The sequence below is a fragment of the Sebastes fasciatus genome, chromosome 16, assembly GCF_043250625.1.
Source record: "Sebastes fasciatus isolate fSebFas1 chromosome 16, fSebFas1.pri, whole genome shotgun sequence".
Taxonomy (NCBI): domain Eukaryota; kingdom Metazoa; phylum Chordata; class Actinopteri; order Perciformes; family Sebastidae; genus Sebastes; species Sebastes fasciatus.
The window spans coordinates 27,369,506-27,383,168 of NC_133810.1; the positions used below are offsets into that span (position 1 = coordinate 27,369,506).

At 41.1% G+C, this 13,663-nt stretch overlaps 1 protein-coding gene across 3 annotated transcripts in view; it reads left to right on the top strand.

The window, feature by feature from the left end:
- Positions 1-13,663, top strand: part of atp2a3 (ATPase sarcoplasmic/endoplasmic reticulum Ca2+ transporting 3) — a 58,642-nt gene that overhangs the window by 18,007 nt on the left and 26,972 nt on the right. For all 3 annotated transcript variants that reach the window (XM_074612074.1, XM_074612076.1, XM_074612075.1), the window contains exons 2-5: positions 1,810-1,827; positions 2,169-2,251; positions 8,718-8,822; positions 10,213-10,351. In XM_074612074.1, the coding sequence (XP_074468175.1) occupies positions 1,810-1,827; positions 2,169-2,251; positions 8,718-8,822; positions 10,213-10,351 (345 nt within the window). The remainder of the gene's footprint in view (positions 1-1,809; positions 1,828-2,168; positions 2,252-8,717; positions 8,823-10,212; positions 10,352-13,663) is intronic.

Genomic DNA, 13,663 nt, shown 5'->3' on the forward strand with positions numbered 1-13,663 from the left:
GACTTTCTTTTTTACTAAGATTGTATGCATATGGTGGTGTGTCTCTAAAATATGACATTTTTCCTAAAATTAGATTTGAAAAAATTGAAAAATATCGCCTCGCTTACAGTATCGCAATATATTGCAGTATTTTGAATTGTTACCTCTATATCATGATACATATTGTATTTCCAGATTCTTGCCAATACACATCCCTATTACCCCACATAGTGATGCACACACTGATCGCTGAGACTGAGGCTGCAGCGTGAATGTCAATGACATCAGCACAGTTCAGATTAAGGACGATCTAAGAAGGGTTAACTTTATTCTAAAAGCAATTTCAGATAGGGCTCCAACTATTGATTATTTTCAATGTTTAATCTTTCAATTATTTTTTCAATTAATTGAAACGTTGGTTGAGAATTTAAAAAAAGGAAAATACTCATCAGAAGTTCGGGTTGTCAGTTCGGTCCATTCTCGTGAACGTGATATCTCAGGAACACCTGGAGGGAATTTCTTTAAATTTGACACAAACATTCACTTAGACTCGAGGATGAAATAATAAGAATTTGGTGGTCAAAGGTCAAGGTCACTGTGACCTCACAAATCAGATTTTTGGCCATAACTCAAGAATTCATATGCTAATTATGACAATTTCACACAAACATCTAATGATGAAGTGATGACATTTTGGACAGACACGGATGTAAACTGCCACTTGGCTGGTTGGTGGTAATTCTCATTTGCTTGATAAATTACTGAAACAATTGATTATCAAAATTGTTGCTGATTTGGATTTAGCAGATTATCTAAATACATTTTTTTGAGAAAAAAATATTGTTGGTACAGTATCTACCATATGATAAAATGTTTAGCAACATAACCTGTTCATAGTTAAATAGTGGTAGTAGTGAAGTTAACTGAGTAATATGGGACCCTGGAAGATTAGTCGAGTAGTCAAAAATCGATTAATCGTTTCAGTGATTTCTTTATGCAAAATTGCCAAAAATTCACAGTTTATAGTCTCAAATATGAATATTTTCAGTTTTTCTTTGTCTTCTATGATATTAAACTAAATGTCTTTGTGTTTTGGACAGTTTGTCAGCAATGTGAATATGCCAACATGGCCTTTGGGAGTGCATGATGGACATTTTTTAATATTGACCAACAATTAATAGAGAAAATAATGGGCAAATTCATCAATGGACCATCATAATGAAAATAATCACTTCCATCCCTGAAGGATTTATAAAAGCTTCCAAGATTAAGAGTGGACATGCATAGAAAATGGGATTTGAATTACAAAGACATTTGATCTGACGCAACAGAACATGAGTCCCATCTTACAGGTGATCTGAAACCGTTTATGGGCTGTCAGACCGTCAGGGATTTCAGTTAACCTTTACAAGAGCAGAAGATGAGCAATCATACTGGTACCAAAGGCCTCGGCTTGGTCTTATGAAGCTGTTTGTTATTTTGGTATCAGTGTTGACAATGTGCCGATACAGTAGGCCCGAAGCTACACTAAACATACTGACGGTGGAATTTAAAACACCCACACGTCCTGGACTTGGATTGGTACTTATTCAAGTCCGTAATAATACAACAGTGTTGCTGTTCTGAGCATTTCCTCATCATCATAACTGAGCAGAACGATTCTGCAGGGTAATTTGTGCGTGTGCATGCATCTCAGAGTCAGACCGAGTTAATCAAATGTATTAACTGCTCTTTGTCTCTCTCCTCCACCCTCCACCCCCCCCACCCTCTCCACTCTCTCCGGCCTCTCCATTCGATTCCTTTACAACCGGCGTGGTGTGACACCCACAGAGCTCCCAGCTGAAGAAGGTAAATATTGATTTTTCCAGTGCGCTGCGATCCTTCTCCCTTTACTACCTGATTAAGAGCCTTGAGGCAGGACCTGGTCTCTTCTGTAGAACAAGGGCTTAAACTTTGGGAGTGTACACCAACGGACACACACTACTGCTCCTCTGTAAATACAGGGATTGTTTTTCTTCACATCTGCTTGTCAGCACCAAGAAACTAATGTCAATATACATCTCTCAGATCATTCCCATCCTCAAGTATTAAGGCACACTTTGAGACCTTATGTGCAGTGGTAGCCTCAAACTTTTAAATTGAGTGTGATGTGTAAAGGTGTGTGACGTATTTGTCTATGCATCTTTCAGGCAAGTCCCTGTGGGATATGGTGGCGGAGCAGTTTGAAGACCTCCTGGTCAGGATCCTGCTGCTAGCTGCCTGTGTCTCCTTTGTAAGTACGACCCAGCTCATTAAAACGACAGTGACAGTGATTCGTAAAGATCATTGGTTTTATACACTGACAACTGTCATTTACACTCTTCTTTAAAAAAGAACTGAACTCCCTTTTTATTTATAAAGTGTTTCAAAAATGTATCTTCAACAGTCTACAATATAAAAAGCTGCATCTTTTCAATATCAGTGACCCCCCCAGTGCATAACCATTACAAAAACAAAAGCTAAATCCTTCTGCAGTGCATTGCAAGTGAGCTGTAATCTACAAAAATATGCTTTTGTTGTCATTTACTATCGCGCTTGTTTCTCTCCTCTCTTTTTTTCCTCTCTCTCTCCTCTGATCGCTGTTTGTCACCGAGGGCAGAGGCGGAGCACTCAGCAGCTAGCTTGTTGCTCTCGCTACCAATATCAGCTGCTCTTGGAGGAAAAAAAATTGTTGATCCTGCTTTTGATTTCGATGGTCGAGATCGGAAGCCAATTTCGATCGCTTTCCAATTTAGAATCAAAATTGTGACACCCCTAATATTAATCTTGTTTGATTTTATCAGAACATCAAGATTAGAAAAAGGCAGAGTTAAGACAGCTGGAGTTTTATGACCCGCTTACACTAAACAATCAAGATCACGGGAGCGCGCCGCTAAACTCTCGATTTCATTCCGACACTGGAAATACGTCTGCGACAGTGAAATCGCTTGAAAAGTTATTTGGTGTAAGGTCGGCATTATTTGTTCTTGATCTTGATTGTCTCCGTGGGATTTGAGACCCAAATTGGACATTGGCCAGGAAATTGACGCCTAATAGGCGAGCTCCATTAGCTTTATTCCCCTGTTAGAACACTCAACCTACTTTGTGGTCCATTTTCATGTGGAAACCTGTGTATTACAGGCTTTTCCACCCAGTGTTGACATGGTTTCAGCGAGGGAAACGGGCAGAGCACTTGTGCTTAACTGGAAACAAAAACCATCAATCAAAACTCCCTCCGCTGCAGCGCCTCAAACTGCGACCCTGGTTGCAGGCCGAGGGCGGCGAAGGTCGGAGAGGGGTGGAGTGGGGGAATCCTGACTGCATAATAAAGTTTTTTTTCCCATCTATTACAGCACGTCCCCGGTGTCTCGGGATGGAATTGCTGTTGCTATTTCTGAAAGTAGGAAAGTCGCTCTAAAACTGTAGATCTTCTCTAACTGCTGTCGTGTTAGCGGAGAGGCTCGGAGAGAGCAGGCGTGGGCTGTAACTGCAGGACTTTAGAGTGTGGGCTCCACTTTTTCCTCATGTAAATCAGGCTTAAAAAAGGTTGTTTATAGTGGAACACGGCCCCTGTTCCACTGCCGCACACAGACCCTTAATGCTTTACAATGTCATCGTTGCCTGGAGTGGTTTCAGCTCAGTAACTAAAGTGAGGCTCCTCGTGACCTGATTTGACTCCAAATCACAAATATACTTCGGACGCCCCAGACAAGAACATTGTTTTTCATGCACTGGTCAATTTGGAGATTTTGGGATGTTTTGCTCCCATAACATGTGTCCTTTCAGACTAGTGGAAATAAAACATCCAAAATACACATTTAGGTTTTTATTTTACTACTTTGTCTATTTGCATCTGTAGATTTCTCCTAAATTCACCCAAAGTTAGCATTAGATAATACCTCATTTGCATATTTAATCATAAAGTTTAAAAAAACTTTTAATACAAAACACAATTGTCTTAATGCAAGTAATCAACTGGGGAAGTGTAATTGTAATATCTATATATCTATTTCTCAATTAGTTTTTTTCAGACACTGAGCTAAAATTCTTCACTTCAGTAGCTCTTACATAAACCGAACTTTCCAGTTTAATTCTTATATATATTCTGAAGGTTTTTACTGAGGGGTTTGTCCATATATCATCCATAGCCTGATTTATACAACATTTTATTCCTTAAAAACATGGCGGAAAATGGATTTTTTTTATGGTTGTTGAAAGTGTTTTCTGATTTATGGGGTGATAAAAAGCGAGATCCAAAATCCCCTCTGTAAAAACTTTTGACTCTAATATGTCAACAAAATGAAATGCGAATTTTGAGCTCGGCTTTTTCCAGTGTTCAGAATTCTGTTCTGGAAATGGATGCAAATTAGAACAAATTTAATAAGATAATGATTCATTAGTATATTTAAACATAACATTTCAGAAAACTTGTAATACAAAAAAAAAAGTCTTAATGTAAGTAATCAACTAGGGAAGGACAGGGCTGGGGTTATATTTGTTTACCCTGTTCACTAGGGCTGTAAATTTGTTTTTACACCACAAATATTCTTTAACGCATTAACACAACTTGTGATTTTTAATTAACCTCTTAAAAATCCGACAGGCTGCCGATCTTTCGGAAGTTGTTACGGACTCAGATTTAAAGCTAGAATGAAGAAAAATTATAAACTATAAAACCGAAAGAATCCATCGGTACCAACCATCATCATACTAGCTTGTTGCGAAGGAGGCTAAATAACGCACCAAACTTATGCTATATTTTGGCGAGGAAAAACATTTTCAGAGGGGTCCCTTGACCTCTGACCTGCAGTTTTTGGGCAAGTCATAGTCAAGTCAGCACACTGACACACTGACAGCTGTTGTTGCCTGTTGGGCTGCAGTTTGCCATGTTATGATTTGAGCATATTTTTTATGCTAAATGCAGTACCTGTTTTGTATTGTTAATTAATTTCCAATAATAAATATATACATACATTTGCATAAAGCAAGCATATTTGCCCACTCCCATGTTGATAAGAGTATTAAATACTAGACATATCTCCCTTTAAGGTGCATTTTACAGATAAAAAATCGCGTTTAATTTTGTGATTGATCATGATTAACTGTGGAAAATCATGCGATTAACCGCGATTAAATATTTGAATCGATCGACTGCCCTAATTTAAACATAACATTTCAGAAAACTTGTCATACAAAAAATAATTGTCTTAATATAAGTAATCAACTTGGGAAGTTTCATTTTTTTTACCCTATTCACCTGGGGTGTCTCCCTTTAATCACACCAGTTCTCAGGGCTTGTCCTACAGTCCTTTATAACCTTTTAACTTTACTATTTGCTCAATGTGTATACGTCACCAGGGAGTGGCTGGAGTAGAGTGAACAGTGGGGAAAGTTAAACCTTAGTCTGGGACTCATTTGGCTGTTCTTTTGAATAGATTCAAATTGAGATGATAAGACTCTCCTGCCTCCTTTGCATGGCACACGAGTGGAGCTTGTTATCAGACGATACAGGTCAGGTTAGGCTACTTTATTATACTGTATGTATATATATATATATACCGGTACGACTACACATTTACAACAATGGGGAATTCACCAACAAATTCAGTGAGCTATATCCCTAACTATGCCCCATTTTATTATTTCCTATCATCTATTTTCATTTTGCTGCGGTGACAAGCAGCCCTCTCTGTGGCAGGTTTATCAGGGCAGAGCCACACAGAAAGCCACAGCAGCCACCTGAAACAATCGGTGCACTTCCTCCCTTTGAAGGAAGAAAGAGGGCTGATCTGTTTTTTTATTTGGTTTTTCCACGTCAACGCATGAAGTTTGAGTTAGTGTTGGGGAGTTCAAGAGAGTACAGGAAGGGACGTAAAAAGTCAAGTGACCATTGGATTTGTTTACCGTCCATTGTTCGATAGGTGACCTTAAGAGTGTTTTTTTTTCTCGACTGATTTGATATGAGTGTTTTTCCATTTTACTGAGCACCGCGCGATGTTCCAAAACTCTGGAAAACGTTCAGATATAATGGGCAATCTGTCGACACGTGTCTCAGCGTTCAGTTATGCATGTGGGGTGTGAAGAGCGCAACGTTTAAAGCTGTAAGGAGAGATTTATTTTGGTAACGAAGCCTTGAACATTGAATCTGGGCTTAATTTGGTCTCAGATTGCCAAATGCAAAAAGCAGTTAAATTTCCACCAGATTCCCTCATTGAAATCTCTCCATTTGAACTCCCATTCAGCGTGAAAGTAGCAGTTGGTGTGTTCAAACCCCTCTCTGAATGTGCCCTGATTGTGTGAAGTGTCTTTGCTGAGAGGACCGCCATTATTGCCCTCCAATCTGAGCTGCGTCAGAGGGGGAGATTTACCGTCCCAAATGATGGGGAATGATGAGCTATCGACCGGGGCTCTGGCCGTCCTCGACGTACACTCTGCCGCTCGATACACTGGGGGAGAATATACTCTTTTATCATTTGATAAGCCCCATCAGATCATGGAAAAGTAGATCCACGTTATTATCTCCTCTTCTCTCTCTCTCTCTCTGTCTCTGCTTTTGCTTTGCAGTATTTTTAGTTTCATCGACGAAATAATAACGAAAATGGGTTCAAGTAATTTCTATGTCGCAGTGGGGAGCTTTTTTCTGTTATGATCCTCTAAAGATGCACTTTATTGCTTATTACAACAGGTAACATAGCGTGACTGCCATCTCTGACACCTTTACAGAATCCATTAGTATTCAGCGGCCTTCCTACTATATCTGGCTATAGACCAGAGTATAGTATTAAAGCTGGAGTAGGCAGATTGGAGCAAATAGGATTAAAAAAAAGTTATCTGGTGTCCTCCAGTGCTCCTAACGGCATCTGCAAGATTTCACAGACCGGAGGAAAACAACCAATCGGAGCCGAGCTGGAGCCCTGAACCCGCAAACTCCGATCAAACGGTCAAACTAGGCAGCGCTGATCAAATATGGATCAATATTCTGTCACTGTAATGCCTATTTCTTGCGTAAAATCTTTTCAAACTTTCTCACTTTACAGCTAAACGGTACACTACGAGATGTTTCTGAAACATTTTACTCGAGAAATAGGCATTACAGTACTGTTTTTGTCAATGGAGTCTGGCTCAAATCTGGTGGCTGGGATGAGAGCATACGTAAGTTTCACCTTCAGTTCAGTTCCCCGTCGGAAAGGGCCGTCTGACGGCAAGATAAAGCGGTGAAAATATTCTAAGCGGTACATTGCTTTGCTTCCGTGCGGTAACTCCTGTCTGTTTCTCCAAACTGGGGGCCTGCCGACCATCATCTTGTGTCGTTAATACACAGACTATGGAAAGGTACCTCATACAACCCTACTTCAAAACACCCCAACTATCCCTTTAAGATGCGCGTGTGTGGTCAATTTTGGTCATAATTTGAGTATGACATTATTGAGTTACTAACATCACCACTGCCATAACATCTCAGATCTCAAGATAGAGATTCTAATTTCATGGTAGAAGATCCTTTGCATGGTTATTTTAAAGCAGAGATATTTGACTAGAAATTAATTTCATTTTTGTGAAACTTTCCAAATTCTTATCTCAGGCAAATGAACATTTTCTCTTGCAGCACTTTTCAGTCTGACTATTTTAGTCGACTCCCTTGTCATTCTCAAGCCTCATGTTCTGGTACACAGTCAGCCGAAAAGACACTGCAGCACAGAAAGAAGTAGATCTCACAAAATCCTTATGTAAATGTTAATTTGTGTGCGATTTTCCTACCATCCTGGAGCTTTGGTGTACTGGAACTACACAATACGCTCCTGCAGAACTGGGCTTCATGAGAGTGACAGTGTTTAAAATTAGCTCAGTTCATCCACTGTAATCCCACTGATTTTATTTCCCTAATGATCTACTTTCCTACAGGATGTCATTTATTTTTATTGCCCTTGTCATTTTTTTAAGCATCGTCTTGCTGCTTGAGGCTAACTACTTTTTTTTTTTAGAATTTAATTTAATGATTTTTTAAATCATACCCTTTGTTTTAATTAAGTTTGATCACTTTTATTAGTCTGAATGAAGTTGCGAAAATTACTGAATAACACAGAGTGAATAGGTAAATGCATATTAGACTAACTAGAACTGCATCATTGAATTGTATTTCTTTAAAATGTCCACAGCCACGTTTTTTTGTTCCCTGCTGGATGTGAGACATGTTGGCTTTTGTTGTGTTGTCACTGAGCTCTGCAGAATCCTCTCTTCCAGTCTGAAATGTTTGCAGCCTCTTAACTGTGTTTACCGCAGAGGGACGAGCCCGGACCCTCTGGCCATTTCCCAGCCTTTCTCTTTGGAGAGTGTGAATAGAGCAGAGTATGAATGGATCTCTCCTGATCTCAGCTGCACTTTATCACCTGCTCTTGGCTGTGGAGGTCAGAGGGTTACTGCAGTCTACAGACCAGTGATTCATAACCAAGGAATACAGCACTTCTGCATGTGCCAGGGGGTAGCAACAAAGATCGTAGAGCAGCTCAGTTCATTTGAAAAAATGGATATTACGATTTGATTTAAAAAAAATAATCTATCTACACTCGGTGTAATGGTTGCAATTAAGAGTGCATGAAAAAGCCATAGCTCACAGCTATATATATATAGCTCACAAATATATATAATGGAACCAGCAGGGGACTTGAGTTGCAGTATCAAAATGTCTGATAATGTTTTTTGTGTTCTGTATGTTCATCTAGGTGTTGGCTCTGTTTGAGGAGGGAGAGGAGACGGCCACCGCCTTTGTTGAGCCAATTGTTATTCTTCTCATCCTCATCGCCAACGCTGTTATCGGGGTCTGGCAGGTGAGATACACTCTCTCCATCCTGCTGCTGTCTCTGTGTAAAGTGCGCACACACATGAGTAACGTTGTTTCTTTCCGCGAGGTGTTCACATGGTAACAAAGGCTAACAAGACGATAAAGTCAAAGCTGTGTATCCTGTCCACCACCTGTTGCAGGATGCATGGATTCACCTTTGGCATATTTTTTTTTTTTTTTATCAGTGTGCTCTATTTAAACTGACACCATGTGCTAACATCTGTACCTCCAACTGGCACATTGCAATGGGAGTCAAAGCAAACAAACACAAGACTTTCAACCAGGAGACCGCTGTTCTTGTCCCGTGTGAAACTAAAAGTAACGTTGACTAATTTTGTCACGTCAGTCGTTAGTCAGTAAAGTTAACATCAACCATGATCATTTCTTAACCGTAACTAAGTGGCTATGTTGCCTAAACCGACCTTCCTGTGAAAATGGAAGTAATGAAGGATGAGTAATGAGGGGCTCTGACCAAGCGGGGGTATTTGACAGGTTGGGAGTGAGAATGTGTTGGTCTGGGAGTTGTCCATGTTTTCGTCTTAGAACTTTAACCCTTTCACAGTGAACAGTTCATGAAAGTTAATTGTAACATTTTTGGTCGCCTAAGAATGTCTTATTCAGTGTTCGGTTGTACTTAGCTCCACCCTCTCGTGTCACTTCTGGTTGCAAAAAAAGGAGATGGTGAAGACCAAAAACCAAGACGGCGATAGCCAAAATGCAGAACTCGATGCTTTAAAACGGCAGTCCACAAACCAAAGGGTGACGTAACAGTGACTATGTCCACTTCTTATATACAGTCGATGGTTAGGACACAGTGGAACAAGTGTATAGAGAGGCAAAGTCCCGCCCCTTCTGGTGGACCTAAGCTAAGTTAGCTGGCTAGCGTTGGTGACGTATATTGCGGGAGACGAGAGATGTAGTTCACTGAGCGGTTTCACACAAAACTAAATGATTCTACGACAAAATGAGACTTTCTTGACTTGCAAAACTATCTTTTAAATTGACAAACATCATATGTGTGATTTATGGCACAATTCAAACGGGATCAAAAAAATATTTGTCTCTCGCTGTTGACTACGATACATATTTTTTCCAAAATAAGGTCCCATGGGGTCCAGCGGGAGGGGAGGGACTTTGCCTCTCTATAACTCTTCAAAGTGTAACCAACATTCCTGTACACATTGCTGGTTAAAAACATCTAACAGGATTTCATTTCCTAAAGCCACTCTGTCTCTCGTGTTTTCATGATACCAGAACTCAGAATAACCTGCTACATGCAAGAGCTCCAACAACATTTACTGTAAATCTCCAATTTACCAAGAAATTCTAAAGCTGTCCTTGGCATGACTTGCTCTTTTCCTCGTCTCCCTGCGCAGGAGCGGAACGCTGAGAGTGCCATCGAGGCTCTGAAAGAGTACGAGCCAGAGATGGGGAAGGTGTACCGCATGAACCGCAAGGCTGTCCAGAGGATCAAAGCCAGAGACATCGTCCCGGGAGACATCGTGGAGGTGGCAGGTAAGCTGCGGCTGCACACAGCCGAACTCTTACTGTCACTCACCGGGACTAATTTACGCTTTGTCTACCTCTGGTGGACTTTGCTGCTGTCACCTGGCTGCCCGTGTATGCCGCCGACATGCACACAAACGCACAGCCTCTGCCACTCATTCATGAGTCTGGAAACACTATTGGAATATCTCAAACTGGATTACATAAGAGTCTTTTCTCTGGGTGTGCAGGTGCCAGGGCTGCTCTCCAGTTGTGTCTGTTTGTGTGTGTGTGAGGTTGTGTGTAAGTGGCTGTGGTCACCCCTTGTATTTAAGGCCCAGTTTAATTTTCCACAGCTTTCCCCCCCTTTTCCCTTTGCTTTCCATGCTCTCAGTCTCACCACCTGGCCGCCGCTGGATGTTTGTCAGCTCCTCCTCGCTCACACTCTTCCCCCCACGTTACACACACACACACACACATACACACGCACACACAATTCCCCCTGCTGTAAACTCGCCCCTGTGTGGGCAGCCTCGTCTAAAAATAGCCTTGTTGTCACTCCGGTTCCAGAACATCTGTGTATGCCAGAGTTAATGTATGAGCGCACATGCAGCACCAAGGAGATCACCTCGCCGTCAACATGCCCGCTTTTTTTTTTTTTTTTTTTTTCTGAGAGGGTAATCCTCGGCCTTGCTCGGCTGGTGATTCGTCTCAGACGGCTCGGAGGGATGTGTGGGAAAGGAGGGAGAGCTCAGGATGTGAGAGATCGCAGCGCTCATTCATAATCACGGCACGGAGAGGCGAGCAGAGAGGTTATACATGCTGCGCTGGTTACAGTGAAGCCTGTTCCAGCGCAAAGGTTTCAAAAATGAAATCATCCATCCAAGTAACTAGATCTGAGGGCTTCTCTCACCGGCCCCCTCTCACATTTACTTAATTGTTTCCCTGCCTTTTACAGAGAATCTAGTTGACATTACTTACTTGGAAAGATTGGAAACACACCTTGTGTGCGTGTGTTTGTATGACAGATAGCATTTCCTTGGAATTTGGGCTTGTTACAGCCGGTGTCCTCCATCACGCATGCGTGTCAACACAGCCAGACGCAGACAAGCCCGCACAGGTAGCAAGCACCAAAATGACTGCTCAATCCCCACCTGTACCGCCACCGTCAACACCAACAGTTGTCACCATGACGACGCTCTGTGCCCCCGTTCGGCGACGCCGAAGTTCACAAGGGGTTGAGTTTTTAACGACACCTGTGATGAGCAGAGACCAGATACGACTTAAACTGAACCATCTGTTGTTTGAATAAGGGATCTGATGTAACTGCTGGCTGTCAACAGCTGCTAGACGATCCATGTTGGTTGTCCCATTGAGGAGCTACCTAGAAGAGAACTTTATTGTCTACTATATTATAGTAGACATTGGGCCTCATGCAGCAACATTCTCTTAAATTTCTCTTATGTTTTCTCGTAAGTCAAGTCAGTTTCATTTGTATAACCCAGTATCACAACTCTGCCTCAGGAGGCTTTACAATCTGCACAGGATACGACACCCTCTGTCCTTTACAGTCTCATTGGATGAAGAAAAACTCCCCCATAAAAACCTTTTAAGAGGGAAAAAATGGAAGAGGACAACAGAGGAGGGACATGCAATAGATGTCGTGTGTACAGAGTAACAACATAATGAAAATACAACATAGACAATCCATATGACAAAATAAAAATGACACATAATGTGGAACATATATGAAGAGATGGATCCAGAAGGATGTCAAGCAGCTTCCAGGCGTTTTTAGTTCACAGTTGCTTGGTAATGTAAACGTATGTTTCCCATGTCAATAAGCCCTTTTGGACTGAATTAAATTGATAAGAGGGGCAAAATCTCCTGGAAGACAGAGGTCCAGGTCCGTCATGTGGAATGAGGCACCGACATTGTTTATTATTAGCATAGGTAACGCTCCCTAAATACTATATAAGGGCAGGTTTTGTGCCGTGTGCTGATATTGGAGAAATGCCACCAAAATGTCTGTAAGAAGAAGAAGAAGAACTTCAGCAGTAGCGATGGCGAGATACTGTTAAATAATCTTATAGAAAGTAAATGATTTTCCAGAGCGTGAGTAGTGGTGTTACAGGAAAATCAAAAAGCATCTAAGAGCAGTATGTAAGCCATTCTGAAGCTGAACGCACGCATCATCCAAGGGTTTTTATAGTCTTCATTGGGATCAATGGACCAATAGTATATATATTTAATAATCCAATTATAATTACTTTAAAACATAACCTACAACAACATCCCTTGTAACATCTAAATTTGATTATATGATATTCATGTGTTTTTTTATGTTCCTCAAATTTAAAACGTTTCCTTGTGTTGGACAAACACTTTGTGGACTGTGAGAACAAGATGTTTTTTTGCTCTCGACTGCTCACAAAATGTTCTCTCACCTAAGAGAAGAACAAAAATAAGAAAACATTGGTGAATCCCAGAAATCAATGAATACTAACAAAATAAGAACAAATCGTGGATACGAACAAAACTAAGAGGAAATTTGTACTTAAATCGCTTCTTACATAAGACCCATTATTACATATCTACAAGATTTATGATGATTGAGAAGGAAAAAGGCATTTTTTAACACTTCCATTTGTCTCTGCTGTTGGCACCGTGCACTCTCTGTTCAGTGTACTTCATCATCGTCCTCATACCGTATATGGCAGATGGCTGGACACATACTGTACGTGTGAAATTCTGTTGAAGACGAGGCAGTAGACGAAGCTCTTCTCGCTTGTTTTAAGTACAGAATCCATTTACTGTCAAAGTTTACTTTAAGAAGAGGTGTTATGCACCCTGCTGCACTTTTGTAAAATACACACGGTCGTATATTAAGCACTCGGTTCGTTCTGTGTGACATAATCTTGTTGCTTAGCAGTTTTAAACAGGGGTAAACAGCCAAGGTAGGAACGACACCACATACTCTTCTCACTTAAGAGAAGGTGTGTCAGACTGAAACTTGTAGGGATACGGTGACAAAGAAAACAAATTAATATTTTCCTTTCCTCCACTGATTTCCCGGGCTTTCCTGTGCTTCAGATGAGCCTGTGGTTATTCCATGGGAACTGGATGCTAGGGGGTAAAATAAACTGTGTGTGGAGGTATCGGAAAAGGACGCTGCTGACCACAAGTGCCTTTTTGAGGAGAGAAAAGAGCATAAATATATTTACTCAAGTTTCCACCGCCGCTGCCCGTCTGCCTTCTTGTAGGTACGCTGGCGGCGATGCCAGCCACGGTTACGACACAGTTGTGATTTGCGCCTCCACTGGAACTTTCCTGTTTTTTTTT